We start from the raw sequence: 24,206 nt of genomic DNA, 5'->3' as shown, positions 1-24,206 counted from the left end.
AATTCTACCATTTCTCCCCCCCACCCCCTTATTAACCTGTTAGTTCTACTTTTCTTTTAGTATATGGTTCTTACAATGATTCCTATAAACATTACAACATGCAGTTATTAGACTTGCTAAAGTGTAATAGACAATAGTACTTTTACCACTTCCCAGACAACACAAGAACCTCAAACCACTTGAGCTCCGTTTACTGCCTTCCTGCCTTTTGTGCTACGCTTGCCATGTTTTTTTTTTTTTTTTTTGAGACAGTCTTGCTCTGTTGCCCAAGCTGGAGTGCAGTGGTGTGATCTTGGCTCACTGCAAGCTCTGCCTCCTGGGTTCATGCCATTCTCCTGCCTCAGCCTCCCGAGTAGCTGGGACTACAGGTGCCTGCCACCACACCCAGCTAATTTTTTGTTATTTTTAGTAGAGACGGGGTTTCACCGTGTTAGCCAGGATGGTCTCGATCTCCTGACCTCGTGATCCGCCCGCCTCGGCCTCCCAAAGTGCTGGGATTAAAGGCGTGAGCCACTGCGCCCGGCCAGTTGCCATGCATTTTAATCATACATATATTTTAAACCCCACAGGACATTTTTCCTGGTTTATACACTCGATCTTCATTGAGATTTACCTACATCATTTCCCACTTCATACTCTTCATTCCTTCCTACGCCTCCTTACTGACATCTGGGATGATTTTTCCTTTAGCCTAAAGAATTCCCTGTAGCATTTCCGTCTTGTGGGTATTCTGGTGACAGACTCGCTCCTCTTTTGTTTATCTGGGATGTCCTTATTTTACCTTCATTCTCTTCACTGGGCACAGATTCTAGGCAGACTTATTTTTTTCTGCCCTTTGAAAGTGTTGTGCTGTTAACGTCTTGTCTCCTTATTTGTGTTGAGGGGACCAGCTGTTAGTCTTTCTGCTGCTCTTTCTAAGGTAACTCAGCTTTTCTACCCTGTGTTTAAGATTTTTCTATCTTGTCTTCTCTGCTGGATTTCAATGTGCCCAGATGTGGTTTTCCTTTTAAACTACACTGTGTGGGCTTGATGGCTTTTGTCATTCTGGAAAATTCTAGGCCATTATTTCTTCCATTGTTTCCTCTGCACATCCTTTCTCTCCTCTTCTTTGGGATTCCATTTATGGAAATGTCAGACCTTCCTATGCCCTGGCTTCTAGAGTGCAGCTCTTCAGGAATGCATCTGAGAGCCTGGAGCTATTTAACAGGTCCCTTTGTCCTTGGCAGGTTCTGAACTCCCAGTCTCCCCAGTCCCTGGAGGCTGCCTGCAGCTTTGCTTAGCTTCTCAGCCTGTTGATCACTGCCGTGGAATTGGCGAGTATCCTCCAGGGAAAAGCAGAGACAAATGTGAGCCTCACCTCAATGCCCTTCCCATCTCTCTGGATTCTTGGCTCCTTCAGTCCTTGCTGCCTCGGTAGCGTTCTCATGTCTTTGAACATATGTTTTTAATATTTTACCTTCCTTTTCTAGTTGTTCTTGGCAGGAAGCTTTATTTACTACAAGGTAGCCTGACACATCCAGAGGCAGATGTGTTGCTAAGCAGAAATGACAAAGAGGTGGTTTCTGTCCCTTGGGCCTGAGGGTCCGGTGGCAGAGCCAGACATGACAACAGTGTAAAGCACAAGCAAAATGTGATGTCGAAGGGAAGCAGAAAGACATTCAATCTGATAGGAGGACCTGGGAAGGTCTCCGTGAAGAACAGGAAGGATTGCACCAGGTGCCATTTGGAGGGGAGGGGAGGGGATGGAGGTGCGTTGTTCTAGGTGTCAAAAGCTGAGGCTGCTATAGGCTGATATGATGGGACATGTGCCACGGGCAGGGCTGGGGTGAGAGAAGGGAGACACCATCGTGGGAACCGAAGCAGGGAAGGTAGGCGCGTGCCACACATAAAGGCTTTTGTATCCAAGCTGAACCAGGACTTTTTATATGGGATGGCAGATTGGGAGTGACTCGTTCTGGCTTTGCTTGCACTAACTGTGCAACTCTGGTAAAATCTCTAATCCTCTCTGGTTCTTGATTTTGTTGTAAAATAAGAATCCTAATAATACCTGCCTCTTCTATTCCCCAAGGTTCTTGTGAGACACAGGTAAGCTTGAGGATGCAGATGTGCTTTGATGGGAATGATGCGTGGCCAGGACCGATTCCCTTCAGAGCCACACTACTAGGGGGTCAGGCTGTGCGTTGGTCAGTTGGTCAGGAGCTATCACAGGAGTGCTCCATCACTTTCTGGCCTTGTTTGTTAGTCACAGAATGAGGATGGCTGGCTCTCTGGTGACATCAGAAAGCTTTCCAAAAGCCTCAGTTCGGACTGTCCCCCAGGCTCTAACATCTCCACCCCAGCATCCACTTTGGGGCACTGAGCGCTGCTGGTCACCCAACAGACACGGAACTGCCTCTCTCCAAGGCAGATCATCCCTCCATGCGCAGCTCTGGACAGCTCTGACTGCAGGAAAGTTAGCCAGTCCTTCCTCAAAGGTAGTGTGCTATGACCAGAAGAATGTGATTAGCGTATTCCTCTGCACAGGGTTAAAATAAAATACCTTATGCCCCCACCTAAGTTTCCACCTGCTCATCCTGGTTTGGGGCGCTGCATCTTTCTCCACAAGACACACGTGTGGTCCTTTTAAATAGTCTCCTCTTTTCTCTGAATTACGGGAGGACCAAGATACACGAGGTCTCTTGCTACATGATTTCACTCGGGAATTCTTAGAGTTAGGCTCCACCAGATACGATGACCATGACCTTGAGGATTTTAAAACTCATTTAGCATTGCAGCCCTCAAAGCTGACGGGAAAATTATAATTCATCTAGCAAATGCTCCTGTAGTGTTTTGGGGTGCTATTCATTTAATGGAGGGTGGGTGTGTTGAACATCCTGCCCTCACCCCTTCAGACCCGCTCCTTCTCCACCAGCCCCCATGTTCCAGGAGGCCGGCCCATGCAGGCTCCCTCAATGGGCTCAGCTCCCTTGCCAGTGGCTTCGAGTTGGAGGGGGCTGGGTTTGCACCAGAATGATTCAAAGACAGGAGGAAAGGGAGTCAGGTATTTATTCTCCCTCCCACGTCCCCGCCATTGCCATGGGTTGGCTCTGAGACCCTCCAGTGAAGGCCGCAGCTCCTAAGAGACAGCTTCCTCTGCCAGTCTCCAGTTCTTACCCCCGCAGGCTCCCTTCAAGCCTAGGGTGGTCACAGCCCCCTTAAGTCGCCAGCCCTAGGGTGTGACTTCAGCCTTTGTTAGTTCCGCAGAACTCTGCCAGCATGTCCGTAGTCTTAAAAAACTCTCCTTAAATTAAGTTGGAGTGTGCTCTGTTCCCTGCCAGGAACTCTACTGGAAAAAGGATTCTATAGAGATGACAAGGCAGTAGGTAAAGGAGGTGGGACCTCCCAGCCCTGCGTGGCAGAAATGTCAGGTAGGAGTGGGGCTGGATTGGCGTCGAGAATGGACGAGCTTTCCATATTAAGCCAAGGGGTATGAAATCGCTGGTTCTCTTTGTAGGTCTCCGTAAGCCCATGTTCCCATCCTAACACATCTCTCCTCTCTTCCAGAAAGCTCCTGCTGCTTCCGTACCCTGCCTGTCCCTCCCAGCTGCGCAGGGCCCCTTCGTGGGATCATCAGCTCGAAGACAGGGATGGAGAGACCTCTGTGCTCCCACCTCCTCTGCAGCTGCCTGGCTGTGCTGGCCCTCCTGTCCCCCCTGAGCCTGGCACAGTATGACAGCTGGCCCCATTACCCCGAGTACTTCCAGCAACCGGCTCCCGAGTATCACCAGCCCCAGGCCCCCGCCAACGTGGCCAAGATTCAGCTGCGCCTGGCCGGGCAGAAGAGGAAGCACAGCGAGGGCCGGGTGGAGGTGTACTACGACGGCCAGTGGGGCACCGTGTGCGATGACGACTTCTCCATCCATGCTGCCCACGTCGTCTGCCGGGAGCTGGGCTACGTGGAGGCCAAGTCCTGGACTGCCAGCTCCTCCTACGGCAAGGGGGAAGGTAAACGCTCTGTGCTTTGGATCTGAGTGCTGTCACCTGGCAAGGCCTGGAGCGGCCTTCCCTGAGGTCAGCCTGGGAGAGGAGGCTGCATGCACTGCGAAGTGTACATTCTTGGTGATGCCCATGTAGGGACTGGCATCCTTCTGTGCCCACTCAGGCTGCACCCTGCAGGAAGGCGAGGTGGGGGGGGCTTGAGGAGGGGCACAGTAGGTGACCAACCATACTGATTTGCCCTAGACTTTCCTGGCTTTAGCATAGAAAGTCTCACATCCTGGGAAAACCTCAGGAAAACCAAGACAGTTGGTGACCCCAGGTAGGGGGTGAAATTGGCCTGTGCTCCTCTCTCCACCCCATGTGCTCTGCCTGGGGGCTGCGTCAGCCCAGGGGAAGTTGCGCTTTACTCCAAATCGTTCCCTGTTAGGAAAGCCTCTTGGCTCTTCCTCACAAAGGCTCCTACATGCTTGAGTTCCCTGACACCCCCCACCTTCCTGGCATGTGGAGTTAATCGTTTTCACACTAACCTGCTATTGCGGGCTTGGTCACGATAGACACAGAGATGCTTTGGGTTTTTCACCGTTGGTTAGCCTATTCTTTCCTCCCTTGTGAGGTTCAAATTTATTAATTTATTTTAAAAATTGTTTTAAGAGCTGGCCAGGCATGGTGGCTCATGCCTGTAATCCCAGCACTTTGGGAGACTGAGGCGGGCAGATCACTTGAGGTCAGGAGTTCGAGACCAGCCTGGCTAACATGGGGAAACCCCATCTCTACCAAAAATACAAAAATTAGCCAGGCGTGGTGGCGAGTGTCTGTAGTCCCAGCTACTCGGGAGGCTGAGGCACAAAAATCGCTTGAACCCGGGAGGCGGAGGCTGCAGTGAGCCGTGATCACGCCACTGCACTCCAGCCTGGGTGACAGAGAGAGACTCCATCTCAAAAAACAAAAAACAAAATAAAACAAAACAAAAACCCCCAAAATTGCTTTAACAGCTTTGAGGCAGGACAAGTTTGAAGCCCTGAACCTAGAGCTCAGTCTGTAATGACCTCTGACACCACACTTTGTAGGAAAATGCATGTCCTCTCCAGCCTCATTTTCCCCATCTGGAAGTTGGGCTGTCTAAGAACTCCTGAAACCCTGACAGCGTATGTTCCCAAATAGGAAAGAGATAAGCGTGGAGGGAATTGTTTCTTTTTAAACATTTTTCCAGGAGCTAAGAGTTTCCTATCTCTGGGTCAGCCAGGCAAAGGAAGCTCCCACACCCGCCCGCCCGGCTGAGCTGTAGCCCAAACCTCAGCACAAGTCTGGCTACTGGACTAAAACAGAGCTGCCTACACTCCTGTCCTGGACTAAAGGGCTAATGCCATGTTGACTGCCTAAGAATTGCCCAAGGGAGCTTAAAAGTACAGAATAGCGCAGACCTCAACCCACTGTAATCTAGTTTAAAAGGTCTGGGCTGGAGCCCAGGACTGTGTCTCTTTTGGAAGCCTGCAAAGTGACAGGTTTGGGAGTCATTGAAATTGATAACTGTTATCCTCCCTTCCAACTTTTCTGTTATTCTAGAAATTGTAGGAGAAAGGAAGTCCCATCTCATTCACATCTCACCTCCATGCAATTGAAAATTTCCTGTTGGGGTAACTGGATCAGGAGACAGCACAGAGTCAGATGTTCTCTGCAGCTCACTCTGGGCTCCCTAGCAGCGATAAGAGCCACAGCAGTGAAGTTAGCAAATGCTGGGCTTTAGAACCCACTTCCTGTCTTCTTTAAACAAACGTCTGATACTTCCACATCTCTGTTTATCCGGCTGGCTGAGCGATCCAGGGGTAACCTCAGATTCATGTTTTCCATTCCAGGCTTTCCAACACTCATTATTTTATAACAAATGCTTTCCAGTGACTGGGTATTTTTCCAGTGACAACTTAATTTGATTTCAACCTCAATTTAAAACACCTGTTGTCAGACAAGGGGGCTGTGGTTTTTCCCTATCAGGAGCAGGCATCGGGTAGTAGGAGACAGGTTTTTACCCAGGTGGGACTTTGCCATCCAAGCGTCGTGAAGAGTGAAAAGTTCCAAGGAGTGGAGGGAATATGAAAGGGAAGGATTAAACTCGTGGTCCATGGAAACTGTGCTGGGTAAGAAGGGTGGTAATAAGTGGAGAAGTTGAAGGATTGTGCATAGCTGCTGTGATCACTGGATTGCGGGTCTCTGTTCAGATGGAGATACAAGAAGTTTACTAAAAGATGAAGGGAGCTGTGTGTGGGTGCAGAGCAGGAAAGGGGAAATGTAGATTGAGGGGTGCAATCTCTGGTAATGAGAGACCTGAGCTATGACCATGGGACAGCGGCTGGAGCAGGATGGAGGACAGTCCCTGAGAGAGGAGGTGTATTAACGAACAGACCAGGAGTACTGGAAAGGTCATCTTTGTGGACATGGAAACCATCAAGGGTTATAAAAGGAATAACGTCAAAGAGAGGAGGAAGAAACAGATGCTTGAAAAAAAAAAAAAAAAGAACCCTGTCTTGTGTTCAAGGCTTTACGAGTTAAGCTGCTTACGTGAAGTGGGTGCTCGGTTTATGACATGAGAGATCTTTTTACATCTAAATGTATTTGAATTTCACCAGCATCAGTCCAGATCTTTATCACTGGGTACATGGTGGGCACTCAGTGAATATTAGCTAATTGATTCATTTTGATTTGGCAGGATGGGAAAAAGAGTTGGCAAAACAGTTCTTGGTATAGTGAGTACAGAACGTGGCCAGCACCCAGGGCTTGCTCCGGTGGGGCTTAGGGGCTTAACGTGCCGGCCAGACTGTGGATAAGGCTGCCTCTCCAGGACCCCTCAAGCTCCTCTAAACTTCAGGCTGGAGTAATGAAACCAGGGAGGGCACCAGGGACGTTCTGCGTTTTCTAGCCTGGCCTGTCCACAGACTGTTCTCCCAAATCATCTCTGAGCTCAGGTAAACCACAGGCCCTTTTAGGGAGTTCTGGAGGGAGCAGCTGTCCTGTTTCTCAACCCCTGTTCGAGGTTATAGCAGCTGAAGCTAAGGTGGTTGCTCTCCTTCACCTGTCTTCAGAATCAGGAGGCTAAGGCTATTTATTCCCAGTCACATCCCTCATTCTTTAGACCACAGCGACGAAGCCAGCGATAACTACATTGTAACCCCACAGGTTTTTTTCTTTTCTTTGAGACAGAGTGTTGCTTTATCACCCAGGCTGGAGTGCAGTGGTGGGATCTAGGCTGACTGCAACCTTCACCTCCTGAGTTCAAGTGATCCTCCCACCTCAGCCCCCCAGTAGCTGGGATTACAGGTGTGCACCACTAGGCCCAGCTGATTTTTTAAATTGTATTTTTAGTAGAGACGGGGTTTTGCCATGTCCGCCAGGCTGATCTCAAACTCTTGGCCTCAAGTGATGTGCCCACCTTGGCCTCCCACAGTGCTAGGATTACAGGCGTGACCCACTGCACCCATTTGTGACCCCACAGAGTGTAACTTGAATAATTTCCATTGTCCTGGGCTCTGGCATTCCAACGGAATTTCATTTATGATTTGTACCTTCCTAATGATCTGTTAACTTGTATATATATATTTATCTCTTCTTTCATCAGGAGAGGCATTGGAAGGAAAGAGTAAGATAAAATTTGACTTCTGATTGAATGGCTTTCTTGTGTCCAAAGTTTGACTCTCATCTTGTGTCCCAAAGACATGGCTTTCCTGGCAGCTCTGAGGAGGCATCTACTGGATTGTACCTAGAACCACCCTGCTTTCCAGCAGGCAGACCCAGAAGCTGGTTGCATTGGAATCGGAGTAGTCTAGTTAATAAGCACTAAGCCTGTAGAGGAAAAAAAAAAAGGGCCCTTTGCAGTGTCTCATGCCTGTCATCCCAGCACTTTGGGAGGCTGAGGCAGGCGGATCACCTGAGGTCAGGAGTTCGAGACCAGCCTGGCCATCATGGTGAAATACCGTCTCTACCAAAAAATACAAAAATTAGCTGGGCATGGTGGCATGCGCCTTTGGTCCCAGCTACTTGGGAGGCTGAGGTGGGAGAATTGCTTGAACCTGGGAGGCGGAAGGTGCAGTGAGCTACGATTGCACCACTGCACTCCAGCCTGAGCAACAGAGTGAGACACTGTCTCAAAAAACAAAAACATTTTTGTTATGAAATCGGGCCAAATGAGTATACCACGCATGGTGAGGCTGCCTTGGGCTAAGTACAAATTCACATATCTGCCATCTAAGTAGAAATTGACCAAGCATATGTGGAAGGGGTCCATGGAAGATTATTGGGGGTCCATGGAAGATTCATAAGAGAGCAGCTCTTTGGGGCAGGCTCTGTAGGGTCTCTGGTTTGCAGCTGTTCTCAGTTCCTTTGATGATGCACTGGTCGACTTCCAGGTCCTTAGCGAGGGGGGTTTCTCTCACTGCAGATGGAATAGGGTGCCACTGCTTTTCACCATCTCTGTCACTTCAGCAGTTTTGCGACAGAACATTCCGCTTAGAACGTGGAGGGTCTTTTCTGTTGCTAGTACTTAGCAAGACAAACATTGGTTTGTTGTTGAGACAGCAATCGATTAGGGAGTGTATGTTTCAGTGGAGCTTGACTGCTTGGAAACCAGGCCAAATTGAGAAGCCAGTTGGAAAACCTCAGCCCAGATGTTTTCAATTAGCTCTTTGTTCTCCACAATGGATCCAAGGTGCTGTCGTTTGAGCCCTGACCAGCAGCCGTGAGAACAGACACGTTTCAGCAGGGCCTGGACATCAGGAGACTGGCCCTGGGGTCCTTCTCAACCTTGAAGAGCCTCCGTTTCTCTCCTTGGTTTTCCAATCTCTCCAATGGGAATGTTTTTATTTGCTTTTCTCTTACATCGTGGAAGCAGTAGAATGCATTGTTTTTCTGACGGACTGGAAGAAGGAAGGGGAAAGGGAGGTTGAAAGCGTACCAGGCACATACATTACCTCATTGAGTCTCCATGGCAACCTGTTTGCTCGGCGTCATTATTTTGGCTTTAGAAATGAGAAGCAGGTGTGGTGAGGTAGTTGACCGCATCACACAGTGCCCCAGTGTGTGGCAGATGGAACTTGAACCCAGGTTCGTTTGACTATGTCTGCTGCTCTAGACTCCTAAAAGGAGCTGTGAGAAAAATGAGAGGTTTAGATTTGTTTTCTTTCATTTTGCAGTGGCTCTTATAAAAATCACTATTTGAAAACCCTCTAGCACTTTATAATTAAAATTATGGCAAAATGTACATCACATAAAATTTACCACCTTAACTTTCTAGATTTTTTTCTAGAGACAGGGTCTCACTGTCACCCAGGCTGGAATGCAATGGCAGAGTCACAGCTCACTGCAGCCTCAACCTTCTGGGCTCAAGCAATTCTCCCACCTCAGCCTCCTGAATAGCTGGGACTACAGGCATGCGCCACCACACTCAGCTAAATGTTTTGATTTTTAGTAGAGACGAGGTCTCGCTATATTGCCCAGGCTGGTCTCGAACTCCTGAGCTTGAATGAGCCTCCCGCCTTGGCCTCCCGAAGTATTAAGATTACAGGTGTGAACTGTGCCCAGCCCAACCTTAAACATTTTTAAGTGTACAGTTCAGTAGTGTTAAGTATATTCACATTGTTGTGCAACCATCATCACCAGAACTTTTCCATTTTGCAAAACTGAAACTCTGTGCCGATTAAACCACCACCTTCATTTCTTTCTCATCCCAGGCCCTGGCAGCCACCACTCTACTTTCTGTTTCAATGAATTTGACTCCTCTAGATACCCCATACAATATTTGTCTTTTGGGATGGGCTTATTTCACTTAGCATATGTCTTTATGAATCCATATTGCAGCAGGTTTCAGAGTTTCCTCCCTTCTGAAGGCTAATATTCCATTGTATGGATAGGCCACATTTTGTTAATGGCCACTTGGGTTGCTTCCACCTCTTGGCTATTGCGAATAATACTGTTATGAACACAGGTGTGTAGATATCTCTCAGAGACCCTGTTTTCAATTCTTTTGCGGATCATATGGTAATTTTATTTTTAATTTTTTAAGGAAACACCGTATTGTTTTCTATAGCAGCTGCACGATTTTGCATTCCCATCAACAGTGCACAAGGGTTCAAGTTTCCACACCCTTGTCAGCACTGTCATTTTCTGTTTTTTTTGTTTGTTTTGTTTTTGAGACAGAGTCTTGCCCTGTCACCAGGCTGGAGTGCAGTGGTGTGATCTCAGCTCACTGCAACCTCTGTCTCCTGGGTTCAAGCGATTCTCCTGCCTCAGCCTCCCGAGTAGCTAGGATTACAGGCACGTGCCACCTCGCCTGTCTAATTTTTTGTATTTTAGTAGAGACAGGGTTTCACCATGTTGGCCAGGATGGTCTCGATGTGCTGATCTCGTGATCCACCTGCCTCGGCCTCCCAAAGTGCTGGGATTACAGGCGTGAGCCACTGCCTGGCCCATTTTCTGTTTTTTTGATAGTAGCCATCCTAAGGGTGTGAGGTGGTGTTTCACTGTGGTTCACCCTCTAGCACTTTGCACACTGAATTCTCTACTTAGTGCAAGTGAGGCAAAAAAAACAGGAGGTAAGCAGAGTCCCATGGCGGCCTTCTGGAACATGATGAGGTGGCTCCGTGGGCCAGTCTGGCTGGGCTGTCTCTGAGCTAGTGATGGGAAACATTGGGAAGTAAGAGGAGCTGAATAGGAAGTCAAGGCCTAGGCTCCTGGGTTCAAGGGGTGGTGGGATAATCATGCCACCTCGTCCTCTCGGTATGGGAAAACCAAGGAGATACTACATGTGAAAATGCCTTAAAAACCTCAAACCAGGCCGGACGCAGTGGCTCACACCTGTAATCCCAGCACTTTGTGAGGCTAAGGCAGGCGGATCACGAGGTCAGGAGATCAAGACCATCCTGGCCAACATGGTGAAACTCCATCTCTACTAAAATACAAAAAATTAGCCAGGCTTGGTGGCATGCGCCTGTCATCCCAGCTACTTGGGAGGCTGAGGCAGGGGAATCACTTGAACCTGGGAGGCGGAGGTTGCAGTGAGCCGAGATCGCGCCACTGCACTCCAGCCTGGCGACAGAGCAAGACTCTGTCTAACAACAACAACAACAAAAAACAAAACAAACCTCAAACCTTCAGTGGCAGGAGAGTTTACTTTTTCCCTGAAGGGTCAGAGGTCAGCCTCTGCTACGGATGGAAGGTGAGACTGGCTTATGCCATAATCAGTGTCACTAAAACATCATCATCATCATCACTGTTTTTAGTAACTATGGCCAGCAATGAACTAGGCACATGCTTCGAAGTATCTCTAATCTACACACAGCTGTGCAGCTGAAGTGTCATTGTTAGCCCCACTTTACTGATAAGAAAAAGGGCCCTTGACCAAGGTTATACTGCTAAGTGGCTGAACAAGAACTCAAACCCAGCTTGGTACCCAAAGCCCCGCACTTTCCACTATCCCATGCAACTTCTGGGCTTAAATCTAACTTCTATCCTAATCATGTTCAACCTACTACATCCCCAGATCACATCAGGTGCTTACTGTGGGCCAGGAATCCCCATGGTTTAGAGTTATGTGCAATATCTTAATATAATAATAAATTGATGGCCACACACAGCTGCCAAAATTAGAGAAAAAATTGTCTTTCCATGTAAGACACTGGTGCCCTGCAAAGACTCAGACCTGCATTGACGCAGCACTTGGTTTCTCTCCTCTCTGCCTCCCTCAGGGCCCATCTGGTTAGACAATCTCCACTGTACTGGCAACGAGGCGACCCTTGCAGCATGTACCTCCAATGGCTGGGGCGTCACCGACTGCAAGCACACGGAGGATGTCGGTGTGGTGTGCAGCGACAAAAGGATTCCTGGGTTCAAATTTGACAATTCGTTGATCAACCAGATAGAGGCAAGTCATGTGCTCTTGATGTCTCCTTCATGCAAACATTTTTCCTCTTCCATGCAACTCGCTTTTTGCGTATTGATTTCAAGAAGTGTGTGTGAGCAGGAAGGAGGGTACCTCACCCAGTGGGATTAGATGCAAGGGCAGTTTAGGGAAGGATTTCTGGAGAAGGGAATCCTATCCATGGGGAAAGGGCGTTCCAGGCACAAGGAACAGCATGGGCAGAGGCACAGAGGTGTGAAGGTTGGGCTGGGATAAGCAGAGCGTGATCTCAGGGAGGGTGCATCTGGGAGTAGAGTTAACTGAAGCTGGAAAGATGGGCATGAAACACCTCCTGTGCCATGCTCAGGAGCTTGCCCTTTGGGTGGGAAAATGTATTAGTTATCAATTGCTGCATAACAAATTGCCCCCAGGTTTTGCAGCTGAAAACAGTGAATCTTTATTATCTCACACAGTTTGTGAGAGTGAGGAATTGAGGAGTGGCTTAGCTACTTGATTCTGCTCAGGGTCTCTCATGGAGTTGCACTCAGGCTGTCATTGGGGGCTGGAAGGTCCCCTCCCATGCAGGCTCTTATGGTTGTTGGCAGGCTGTGGTTCCTTGCTAGCTGTAGACTGCAGCCCTCCATTCTTCTCTGTGTGGCCTCTTCGTAGGCTGCCTGAGTGGCCTCAGGACATGGTGGTCGTCTTCCCTCAGAGTGAGTGAGGCAAAGGAGAGTGAGAGAAAGAACACAGGATGGAAGTCATGTTTCATAACTTAATCTTGGAAGTGATAGGCCATCATTTCTGCCTTATTCTATGGATCACACAGACTAACCCTGGTAGAGAGTGGGAGGAGATTACACAAACATGTAATGCTGGGGCCGTCTTGGAAGCTGGCTACCACTGGCCAGTGTAGCTGAGGATTGGAATCACTTTAAAAATACAGGTACTGGGCCGGGTGTGGGGGCTCACGCCTGTAATCCCAGCACTTTGGGAGGCTGAGGCAGGCGGATCACGAGGTCAGGAGATGGAGACCATCCTGGCTAACATGGTGAAACCCCGTCTCTACTAAAAATACAAAAAAAAAAAGGTGTGGGGGGGCCCCATGACCCGGTATCAAATTTCCTGTATGAACCAGTTTTTTTTTAAGAGCCCCGGTGATCATTTCAGCATTTGAAAATCTACATTTATGGCTAAATTTCAGGATTAGCTTTCCAGCAAATTCTTTACCCAAACAATTAAATTAACAAACACTTATTATATTACTCTTATATGCAACATATGTGGGGCTTAGGACAGGAGGAATTGGCAGCTAACACTCCTGTCCTCAAGGAACATGTCAGATGCCGCCCCCAAGGGATTATGGGATCTGCCCCAAATCCAGACCAAGGAACCTTCGCTGTGCTTCAGCCTCCAGCTGACCCCAGCACTAATGCAGAGGAAAGGTGACTTGAAATTGCCCTACCTGGGCTCCAGAGGAAGTTCTCCCAACACTGTGGCCTTTACTGTCATGGCTCACACAGTCCTTCTCTCTCCATATATGTTCCCAAGTGTGCTAGGAATTTGCCCAAGCCTGCAGTATAGCATGGAAAAGGATTTCCAGACTTCTCTCAGCTGTGGAGGAGACTGCATCTGGTCGACACCTGTCAAATGCTGCTATTTTATTGACGATAACTAGAGAGATTGTGATGGAGTTGATATACTTTCGTCAGTCTTCAGTCACTGATGACAGCTTTGCTTTCTTTACCATGAAGTTTATGATCTGACGGATGGGCTTGTCCAACCCAGTTTCACAAAATTTTCCATCTTCATTCCTTATAACCTCATGAGCAATAATTAGCCCCCACTTATATGGATCTTATCTCTCCCATGAGATTGGAAGCTCCCAGAGGGCAGGGGCTATATCTTATGCATCATTGTATCCAATAGATAAATTCTAGGTACCTAATGGGAACAACATCTCCAACTCCCAAATTTTCTTCTCCCCAGAAATGCGAGCCAGAAATTGTTATCCCCTTAGGTGGAGAATCTCCCAGGATAAAATATTAAGCTAAACAGCAATGAGAAGCACATGGAAGCAAATAATTTCTTCACAGCTTGTCCTGCCTGATAGGACCATGAGCTGACTTGTAACATCTTGGATGGGCCTCTGTCCAACCTAGAACCTCAGGATAATCTACTTGGAGTGTCCAGTGAAGACCCAGGCTTCTTGGCATAAGAAAGTCATTGATGGCTTGAAAAAAAAAAAAAAAAAAGACAGGCCAAAACATCAGTGAGCTTTGTGTTGAGAAAATGATGAGAAGGCTCATCTGCCATTAGAAAAAAAAAATGATTTTGGAAAAAGGACTCCGAGTGGCACTTCATTAGATAAATGTTTGTTGAATACCTACTAAGTGCCAGTTCCAATGCTTAATATTTCCAGGGCAAAATAAGATGGGTCATTTCAAAAGCAGAACTTTCATGGGGTGGAATAAACACAGAAAAGACTGAAAAAGGCCGGGCACGGTGGCTCATGCCTGTAATTCCCAGCACTTGGGAGGCCAAGGTGGGTGGATCACCTGAGGTCAGGAGTTCAAGACCAGCCTGGCCAAGATGGTAAAATCCCGTCTCTACTAAAAATACAAAAATTAGCCAGGCATGGTGGCGGGTACCTGTAATCTCAGCTACTCAGGAGGCTAAGGCAGGAGAATTGCTGGAACCTGGGAGGCGGAGGTTGCAGTGAGCCGAGATCCCGCCATTGCGCTCCAGCCTGAGCTGACAACAGCGAGACTCCATCTAAAAAAAAAAAAAAGACTGAAAAAAAATATGTTGGAGACAACTTTCTTACTCTGGAAGTGCTGAGATTCCATGATGGGAAAGCTTAGCCCCTACCTTTATTCTGGGCATTTGTTGGGTACCTGCTGGTTTGGGACACCAGTAGGGAAAGAAAACATGGCCCTTGCCCTCCAGCCCTTACAACCTGCAAGACAAGATGTACACGTTGGAGAAAGCTGGGGATCCTTCCAAGGCAAGGAGCATGGGCCTTAACAAATCTCCCGAAACCCAGAGAAGGCAACCTATGGAGATGTCTGGCTTAAAAGGCCAGGTGACATCCACAGCCTTACACGCTCTGCATTTTCCTAGAAAGCCTCCCTCTTGCTGTCAGACAGATCAGGCTGGTGACCACGAGCCAGGGGGAAGCTTTCTGGCCCAACCACAGAGACTGAGGGAACTTTCATTGATGATCAGTCCCCTGCAACTTCTTCCCTTTGGTAGCCGCTGAAAGTAGGTCATGAAAGGGCCTAGACCTCAGGATGTCTGGGGAGAACCTCCGTGAGTTGCCAGAAGATTCTTGCATCCAGGGCTTTGTGGCTAAGGCTCATGCTTACTGGCAGTGCTGGCCTGATGGGTGGAGAACCGCCTGGACCACCTACGTGGGATATTTATGGGATGCCGAGACGTTTCACCAAAATACCTTCTGGAATGGCCTGTGTCAGTAGCTGAAGTCATAGGATCATTCCTCTCAGCTACAGAAATGCCTGCTATTAAATTTTTGTGGATAAGAAGAAGAGACGTAGCTTTGGTGGACGTGCAGTTGGGTGAAGTCATGAACACACTGACTGATGATACCCAGGGTGAACTGCTGACTAATTTGTGTAAACAGAGTGGATGGTCTCTAACGGTGAGCCCTAGAGCTCTGTTCTGGCCTCCCCATCATGGATCAGGAATGTTCATAGAAATGAAAAGGTATACTGATAAAATCTATGGGAGATACAAAACTAGGAGAGATTGCTGGAGTATAAAATTATGGAATGAACTTTCAGAGAAACTGCTGTAGGTTAAAATAATGGGCCCAAGCTGTAACATATTAGGGATGAATAGAAGGTCCTATATCAAAGTTCATGGGGAAAAAAACAGTCACAGGAGTGCAGACTTTAGGGAGAGTAACTAAAAAAAATTGCTCTTTTTTTTAAAAGGCCTGGTGTGGTGGCTCACATCTGTAATCCCAGCACTTTTGGTGGCAGAGGTGGGCAGATTGCTTGAGCCCAGGAGTTTGAGACCAGCCTGGGCAATATGGCAAGACTGTGTCTCTACCAAATTAAAAAAATTAACCTGGCATGGTGGCATGCACCTGTGGTCCCAGCTACCTGGGAGGCTGAGGTGGAAGGATTGATTGCCCCTAGGAAGTGGAGGCTGCAGTGAGCCATGATGCCACTGCATTCCAGCCTGGGTGACAACAGGGCGAGATCCTGTCTCAAAAAAAAAAAAGAACAAATCTTTGAAGCGGCAGTGGTTGACTAAAAGCTCAGTATCAACCAAGAGTATGATGGGGCTGCTAAAAAAAAAAAAAAAAAAAAAGGTGAATGTCAACTGCTTTACAGATAGAAGAATTACTTCCCTAAGCTCTTTGCCTTTTGGACCAGTCACTGACTGCAGGGTTCAGTTCTGGATCCAGATCTTAACCAGCTCACCAGAGGAAAGGCCGATAGGTTGGAGACAAATCTAGAAACCATATCACGAGGAAATGAAGTTTTTTGTCAAGAAAAGAGATATGGGGGGAGATGGTTCTCTTCAAATACTTGAACTACTACCATGCAGAAGAATGTTTAAAATGTATCCCAACTCCCGGCCGGATGCGGTGGCTCACGCTTGTTATCCCAGCACTTTGGGAGGCCGAGGCAGACAAATCATGTGAGGTCAGGAGTTTGAGATCAGCCTGGCCAACATGGTGAAACCCCATCTCTACTAAAAACACAAAATTAGCTGGGCACGGTGGCAGATGCCTGTAATGCCAGCTACTTGGGAGGGCGAGGTTGAACCTGGGAGGGGGAGGTTGCAGTGAGCCGAGATGGTGCCATTGCACTCCAGCCTGGGCAACAAGAGCAAAACTCTGTCTCAAAAAAAAAATATATATATATATATATATTCCAACTCCCAGAGCCAAGGCGGAGAGGAGCGTGATGAGAGATAGATCTCAGGCTCAGTGGAAGCCCCGCAGTAGATAGCTCTACCCTAAGTTAGTGGTGAGCTACTTGTCGGTGGAGGAATTCAAGCATGAACTAGACAGCATCCTGCCAGGAATATTGTGGTCAGATGCCTACATGGGGAGGGAAGTGGGATTAAGTGATTGCCAAGTTTCAAGACCCTTGTTACTCAGTGTCTGGGAAAATGCACTCATCCCACATAGTGTGTGCCCAGCTGGATATTGACATTGCGCACCATGTGTAAATTGGGATCACGTGTGTGTGAGAACGCAGAGAGAGAGAGAGAGAGAGAGAGAGAGAGAGAGAAGGGATGCCAACCAGCATGTGTATTGTGTGCTTGGGTTCTCTCTTTGCCTTTTCTCCAGCACCTGATGGCCTTGACTTTAAAACCAGGTGCAGACTTTTCACTCTTCATATCAAAGTGTGAGAGTTAAAGCCCTCCCTTGACTTTCCCCAGTTTGGAAAGGGCAAATTCAAAAGTGGCCAGGAATGAAATGTCAGTGAATGATTTCTCTGTGTCTTGTGACCCCGGTCGTAGACCACTGGGCTAATGAATGTGGTGAGGGCACCCGCATCCCTTCACATGCCTACTCTGCAAGGGTGTGGGCTGGGTTCTGTAACGTTCACCCTCATTAACCCCTGGAGATGGGGGACAGGTCACAGATCATTACAGATGACCCTCACGACCCATGCTTCCTCCAGAGTGCACTGGAATTCCCAAAGCAGAGAATGGAAGAAAACTGCATCAGTCTAGACCGAATTCATCCTACTCTGGAATGCCAGAGGCATGAGTCACTAAGCCCTGGGGCCTGGCTGATGGAATTTCACTTAATGAGCTAACTGTGCTTTCCTGGACTCTTATAGCTGCCTGGAGCATCCTTGGGGGCTCCTGATAGTTTGTAAATTCCCCTCTATAGAAGGAAAAAAAAATCACACCTTCTTCATATAAGTGACCCCACCAAGGGGAAGTTCACAGGTTTGTACCCTAACCTGCCTTTGGACCAGCATCCAGAACAACTGGGCAAATGTCGAGTGGGTTGAATTCAATCCCTTCCAGCTGTGACGGCCTACAGTTCAGTGGCAATGGTTTCTCCATCAGAATGACATAGTGTGCATTCATCATTTACAAGGTAGTTTTAAATATTCTATAGGGGAAAAAAATCAGATGATTTCTGTAAAAGTGCTTTCAGACTCTGAAGTGCTGCCCTGGGTTAGTCCTACCACTGAATCACTAGGCTTGGTTTATTTCATCCGGGAAATTAACCAGGCAGGTTCTCAGTTTTCTCCTTTTCTGATATAGGCTGTGCCATCTTATCTGATTGTATATTCTCAGTTTCAGACTCCAGAATTGAAGGCAGGACCCCTGGGTTCCAGTCCCAGTGGAGACTGGAGCTCATAGCTGTATGTCCAGTGACTGACCCTTCCTGGGCCTCTGGACACTGTCCTATAAAACAGAAGTTTGTCTGGATATAAAGAAAATCAGTTTTAGGTCAATCCTCAAAACTGTCTTAAAAGGAGGTAAGTAGGAGCAAATAAGCAAATGTGAAACACTCTTGGCTCCAAACGAACAGATCTCTTTTAAACCTGGCAAACAGAGCCCCAACCAAACCTCCCAGGATTTCAGAGCTTCTTAAATTGAGAGGCTTTGTTTCCTGCCTGTGGCGGGTAGACCAGTTGGAAAAAGCATTAGATAAGGAAAGATGACAAATCCAGATGCCCTACTGAGTAAACCTCTGCTCCCCGGCTGCTCCGCACGTTGCCCAGTCATGTGCTCACAGGAAGCCTCATGGCTGGGCTGTGTGTTGTTAGATCAGGGAACGTTTTGGTCTTTTTTCTTCACCCCACCCCTCCCCACCCCACCCCACCGTCTTCCTTACCCATCCTTTAAAGGCTCTTTTGCAAAAAGCAATTCCATTGCCGGAACTGATTGGAAAAAAATCCCCAGGCTGTGAGATTTAGGTGTTGCCTATCCCCTGAGTGACCTCCAAGCTTCAGTTTCCCATTCGTGAAAGTGGGCAGCCCAGGAGGTCTTGAGGGGCCAACAGAGGGACAATAAGGACAGAACAAGGAGAAAGCCATTTGTTTCCACCCAAGGGGAGAACCTGGTCCCCCATTCTCCGCACTCTCGCGTTCTTCTGGAAGGACGCTGAGACCTGAAAAAGCCCTTTCTTCTCATCTTAACCACAGAGACTGAGGCTGCTGTGAATTTTTTAAATGCCTTGAGTCCAGGTTTTTATTAGTCACAGTCAGCTGCCAAATGTTTCAGCATTGCCCTCCCAGCAGCAGCTCTATCTGTCTGGGGGCGGCAGAGGGTGGAGGGCTTCAACCTAAAAGGGAAAGGTCTCTAGAAGGACTTCTGAAAAGTCTGAACGCTTTGCAGCCAGGAATCTCATCTGTCCCCTGACTCCCACCAGAGAGGTTGCACTGGGTGGTTTGGGGAAAAAAGGGGCCTATTTTCACCTCTGTGCAGTTTAGAAGGTAGTGGTCCCCCCATGCCTAAATATAGGCCCCATTCCCGGATGGTCACAGGGTAGCTGGATGGCCTCTCTCTGTAGAAGGAAGAGAAATGGTAGCCAGGGGGTAGTTTGTGCCAGACTTCAGCAAGGGCAGAAGGACCCTTGGTGGAGGCCCACAGCCTCTGAACTCTCAGTTTTGCTGAGCTGTCTGGCTGGACAATCAGATTTAGCTCTCCTGGGTTTTGTCTCTCCCCCTTCTTGGGCAACAGGATGTATAACATCCTGTCCAGGGCTGGGCGCAGTGGCTCACGCCTGTATTCCCAGCACTTTGGGAGGCCAAGGTGGGTGGGTCACTTGAGGTCAGGAGTTCAAGACCAGCTTGGCCAACGTGATGAGACCCCCATCTCTACTAAAAATACAAAAAATTAATTGGGCATGGTGGTGTACACCTGTAGTCCCAGCTACTCAAGAATCGCTTGAACCCGGGAGGTGGAGGTTGCAGTGGGCTAACAGCATGCCACTGCACTCCAGCCTGGGCGACAGAGCGAGACTCCATTTAAAAAAAAGAAAAAAGAGATCCTGTCTAGCCCTCACATTCCGCGATTCTATTTACTAAGAGCCTATATGTAGCCAGGGCTTGCCAGCTACCAAAAGGGACACACAAAGCAAGTAGTTCTAAGGTGACCTATTTTCCCAATTGAAAATCTGAAATGCAAAAGGGTGTGTGTGTGGATAACAGATGGGAACCTGGTTTCTAGCCTGGGTGTTGCAGATACAATGCTTTGAAAAGTATAAATACCATTATAACTCTTTGTGAGATGAAATAAACCAATACATAACATTCTATTGTTAGATTGTACATGAATAAGGAGGCTTATAATTTGTTTTAGATGAAATAAATAAGCTAACGGGATGTACTCAAACTTTGAAGAATGTGATTGGGTGCTCAATTACATGGCAGTTTGGAAAAGAGAGAGGTGAATGAGGAAACCCGTGGGACAGTTGCTATCTGGAGGAAGTGGGGGCTTGAGGTGGGCTGGAGAAAGCCTCTCCCTGCCCTGGGTGGGCAGATCCACTCTGCAGGGAGGTCTGGTGACGTGACTAGGGCGGAGTGGGCAGCAGTCAGCCTGGTTCTGCAATGAGCCTAAGTGGCTTATTTGAGTCACCTCAGCCATGCTGCGTGTCAATGCCAAGGAATCCCCCCACCCCATCCCCAGGAGCCTGTTGCTAAGGATCTGTTTATTCATTCACCGATACATTTCAATTCAGCACCAGACCCTACGCTAGACATGAGGATAAAGGGAGTGATGGAACGGACCATCTTGTCCACCCTGAGCTTACCATCCAGCAGTGGAGAAACAGTCTCATGAATCATGACTGTGTTACCATGGTGATGATGGCTGTGAAGAGAACCAGCAGATTCACCACGAGGTTGTGTGGTGGGTGGTCGGGCCTGACCAGGACAGGAGGAACTGCTGGGTCACAGGGGCTGGTTGTTGGAGCAGGTGTCCCGCCGGCTTCCTGCCGACAGCAGGGCTTGCCCGTTCTCCAAAAAAGCAGCCTCTGTTACCTACCCAAGTGGCTACCTGCTTGGAAAATGAAACACAGAGCATTCAGTTTTCCAGCAGTGTTGTAAAGCTTTTGATTTATAGGAGGAAGGCCCCAACAGATTACCGGCTCTTTCCTTTGGTGGTAGTAACATGACCTCAGCTCTCCAGGCCCCTACTGGCATCTATCACCTAGAGCTGAGGAACAGAAATTGTTGAAATGCCTTTCCTCTGTCACTTTCTTCCATCAAGAAGTCACAGGCTAAAGAATGTTACCAGCAGCTTATTTTTTGTTGAGATGGAGTTTCGCTCTTGTCACCAAGGCTGGAGTGCAATGACATGACCTCGGCTCACTGCAACCTCCGCCTCTTGGGTTCAAGTGATTCTCCTGCCTCAGCCTCCTGAGTAGCTGGGATTACAGGTGTGTGCCACCACGCCGGGCTAATTTTTGTATTTTTAGTAGAGCCCCATGTTGGCCAGGCTGGTCTCAAACTCCTGACCTCAGGTGAACCGCCCGCCTCGGCCTCCCAAAGTGTTGAGATTACAGGCGTGCACCACCACGTCCAGTCCCCCAGCAGCCTCTTAAACTAAGTTTCTGATTGGATCATCCAAAGGGGATGATTACAACTTAGCCAGACTCCTGGAGTACAGCATGCCTCATACTGTGTACAGATAATACACACTTAGCCAAGCCATCTAACTGTGTGCTGAGGATCAGTTCAGTAACTATTTATTGATGTCAGATCTCAAGGGAAAAGGGGAGAGGGTGTTAGGGAGCTCAGGTGACAAAAGGATGCCTGGACAAAGCACAGATGTTCTCCTGTCTATCCATAAGTCACACAAGTCATGCTTATGTTAGGAAGAGAGATGAGGACTGCGCAACTGTTTATTTTGCATTAAACAAAGAATAAAAAGAGTCTTTATTAAAATGTTGGACTTGGGCGCTCAGCATGTCTAGCTAAGCTAAACTCCTGTTGTTGGATTTTGAAAAAATCATTACTGGTTCCTTCCAAACATGTTTGAGGACCCACTCTGTGTCTGGCTATAGTGGGTCCTCAAACGTGGTTGGAAGGAACCAGTAATAGTTTCTTACTGTGTGGGCAACACAAAAATGAATAAGGCACAGTTTTGCCCTTAGGGGATTCACAGTCCAATGGAATGGCAAAAGGATGTGGAAAAGTAAACCCTAGCACAAGACAGTCAGTATAAGCCAAGAACTCAATGAGTCACCAGAACACCAGTGCTGAAGGAATAAAGAAGAAATCAAACGTGTGGATGTGCTATTTGGGGGCAGGGGAGGGGCTTCACGGAGATGCTGGTGCCGCCTCTCCTCCTCTAGATTAGGGACCTCGTGACAGCGAGGACCATGCCTATCTCTCCTTTCAGGGTGTCACACAGCACTTGGGACATGGTAGCACTGGACAAATATTTTTGAATGGATGAATAACACTTTCCCTGAGGATTGGCAGGATTCTGATAGGTAGAAAGAAGGGACAGAGAATGGCAGGGTGTGGGCCTAATGCGGAGGCGCCACCAGGAAGATCTGAGCAAGATCCTTGAATGCACTGTGGTCAAAGAGGATGAACGGATGGGAGAAGAAACCAGAGGCGAGGAGACAGCGCAGGCCTAGGTGAGATGATGACATTATCACCCCCTTCTTATGCTCCCGTGATTCTCCTTGCACAGCTGACTAAGAATTGGGAGTGGGAATGGCAAGCTGGTAGAAGGGCAAAGAAGGTCTGGCTAGGGCTTAATGGGCGCATGAGTGAGGAAGAGAGAGGGTCACGAAAGTCTGCAAAGCTACAGGCAGGAGCATCCCTCAATGACTCGATGAAAAGAGGAAGAGTTGAGGGCATCTTGGATGTGTTTGGTTTCAGGTGCTGAGGAAGGTGTCAAGCTGGCAGCTGGGGCATGGGTCTGTATCTGGGAGGCCACTGTTTTGTTTTGTTTTGTTTTGTTTTGTTTTGTTTCTTAGAAGATCTCGCTCTGTCACCCAGGCTGGAGTACAGTGGCACAATCCTAGTTCACTGGAGCCTCAAACTCCTGGGCTCAAGTGATTCTCCCACCTCAGCCTCCTGGGAGCTAGGACTATGGGCAGGTGACACCGTGGCCAGCTAATTTTTTTTTATTATACTTTAAGTTCTACGGTACATGTGCACAATGTGCAGGCTCGTTACATAGGTATACATGTGCCATGCTGGCCCGCTGCACCCATCAACCCGTCATTTACATTAGGTATTTCTCCCAATGCTATCCCTCCCCTCTTCCCCCACCCCACGACAGGCCCCAGTGTGTGATGTTCCCCTCCCTATGTCCAAGTGTTCTCATTGTTCAGTTCCCACCTATGAGTGAGAACATGCGGTGTTTCATTTTCTGTCCTTGTGATAGTTTGCTCAGAATGATGGTTTCTAGCTTCATCCTTGTCCCTGCAAAGGATATGAACTCATCCTTTTTTATGGCTGCACAGTATTCCATGGTGTATATGTGCCGCATTTTCTTTTTTTTTTTTTAATTATACTTTAAGTTCTAGGGTATATGTGCCACATTTTCTTAACCCAGTCTATCATTGATGGACATTTGGGTTGGTTCCAAGTCTTTGCTATTGTGAATAGTGCTGCAATAAACATACATGTGCATGTGTCTTTATAGTAGCATGATTTATAATCCTTTGGGTATATACCCAGTGATGGGATCGCTGGTGCCCAGCTAATTTTTTAACTTATTTTTTTAGAAATGAGATCTCATTCTGTTGCTTAGGCTGGTCTTGGACTCCTGGCCTCAAGCCCTCCCCCTGCCTCAGCTTCTCAAAGCATGAGGATTATAGGTGTGAGCCACCACACCCAGCCCGTTTTGTTTTTATTATTTATTTATATTTTTTTGAAATGGAGTCTCAGTCTTTCACCCAGGCTGGAGTGCAGTGGCACAATCTCAGCTCACTGCAAACTCTGCCTCCCGGGTTCAAGGGATTCTCCTGCCTCAGCCTCCCAAGTAGCTGGGATTACAGATGCCCGGCTAATTTTTTTTTTTTTTTTTTTTTTTGTATTTTTAGTGGAGACGAGGTTTCACCATGTTGGTCAGGCTGGTCTCAAACTCCTGACCTCGAATAATCCGCCCACCTCGGCCTCCCAAAGTGCTGGGATCACAGGCATGCGCCAACGCGCCCCACCTATTTATTTATTTATTTTTGAGATAGAGTCTTGCTCTGTCATCTCAGCTGGAGTGTAGTGATGCAATCTTGGCTCACTGCAATCCCCACCTCCCGGATTCAAGTGATTCTCCTGCCGCAGCCTCTTGAGTCGCTGGGATTACAGACGTGCACCACCGTACCCAGCTATTTCGTGCGTGTGTGTGTGTGTGTGTGTGTGTGTGTTTTGTTTTGTAGAGA

At 48.0% G+C, this 24,206-nt stretch overlaps 1 protein-coding gene and 1 long non-coding RNA gene across 2 annotated transcripts in view; one reads left to right on the top strand and one right to left on the bottom strand.

Moving 5' to 3' along the window:
* Positions 1 to 3,574: 3,574 nt before the first annotated feature.
* LOXL2 (lysyl oxidase like 2) overlaps positions 3,575 to 24,206 on the top strand; it is a 68,200-nt gene continuing 47,568 nt past the window's right edge. The window contains exons 1-2 of the mRNA XM_032144052.2: positions 3,575 to 3,984; positions 11,706 to 11,881. Coding sequence (XP_031999943.1) covers positions 3,627 to 3,984; positions 11,706 to 11,881 — 534 coding nt within the window. The 5' untranslated portion in view covers positions 3,575 to 3,626. The remainder of the gene's footprint in view (positions 3,985 to 11,705; positions 11,882 to 24,206) is intronic.
* The window catches only part of LOC116461958 (uncharacterized), a 29,113-nt gene continuing 10,786 nt past the window's right edge, over positions 5,880 to 24,206 (bottom strand). Inside the window, exon 3 of the long non-coding RNA XR_004246214.1 lies at positions 5,880 to 8,879. This is a non-coding gene — a long non-coding RNA (uncharacterized LOC116461958). The remainder of the gene's footprint in view (positions 8,880 to 24,206) is intronic.

Source organism: Hylobates moloch, unplaced genomic scaffold (genome assembly GCF_009828535.3).
Source record: "Hylobates moloch isolate HMO894 unplaced genomic scaffold, HMol_V3 SCAFFOLD_22, whole genome shotgun sequence".
Classification (NCBI taxonomy): Eukaryota; Metazoa; Chordata; class Mammalia; order Primates; family Hylobatidae; genus Hylobates; species Hylobates moloch.
The sequence above is the reverse complement of the archived record's forward strand: the minus strand, read 5'-3'. Positions and strand labels throughout refer to the sequence as shown.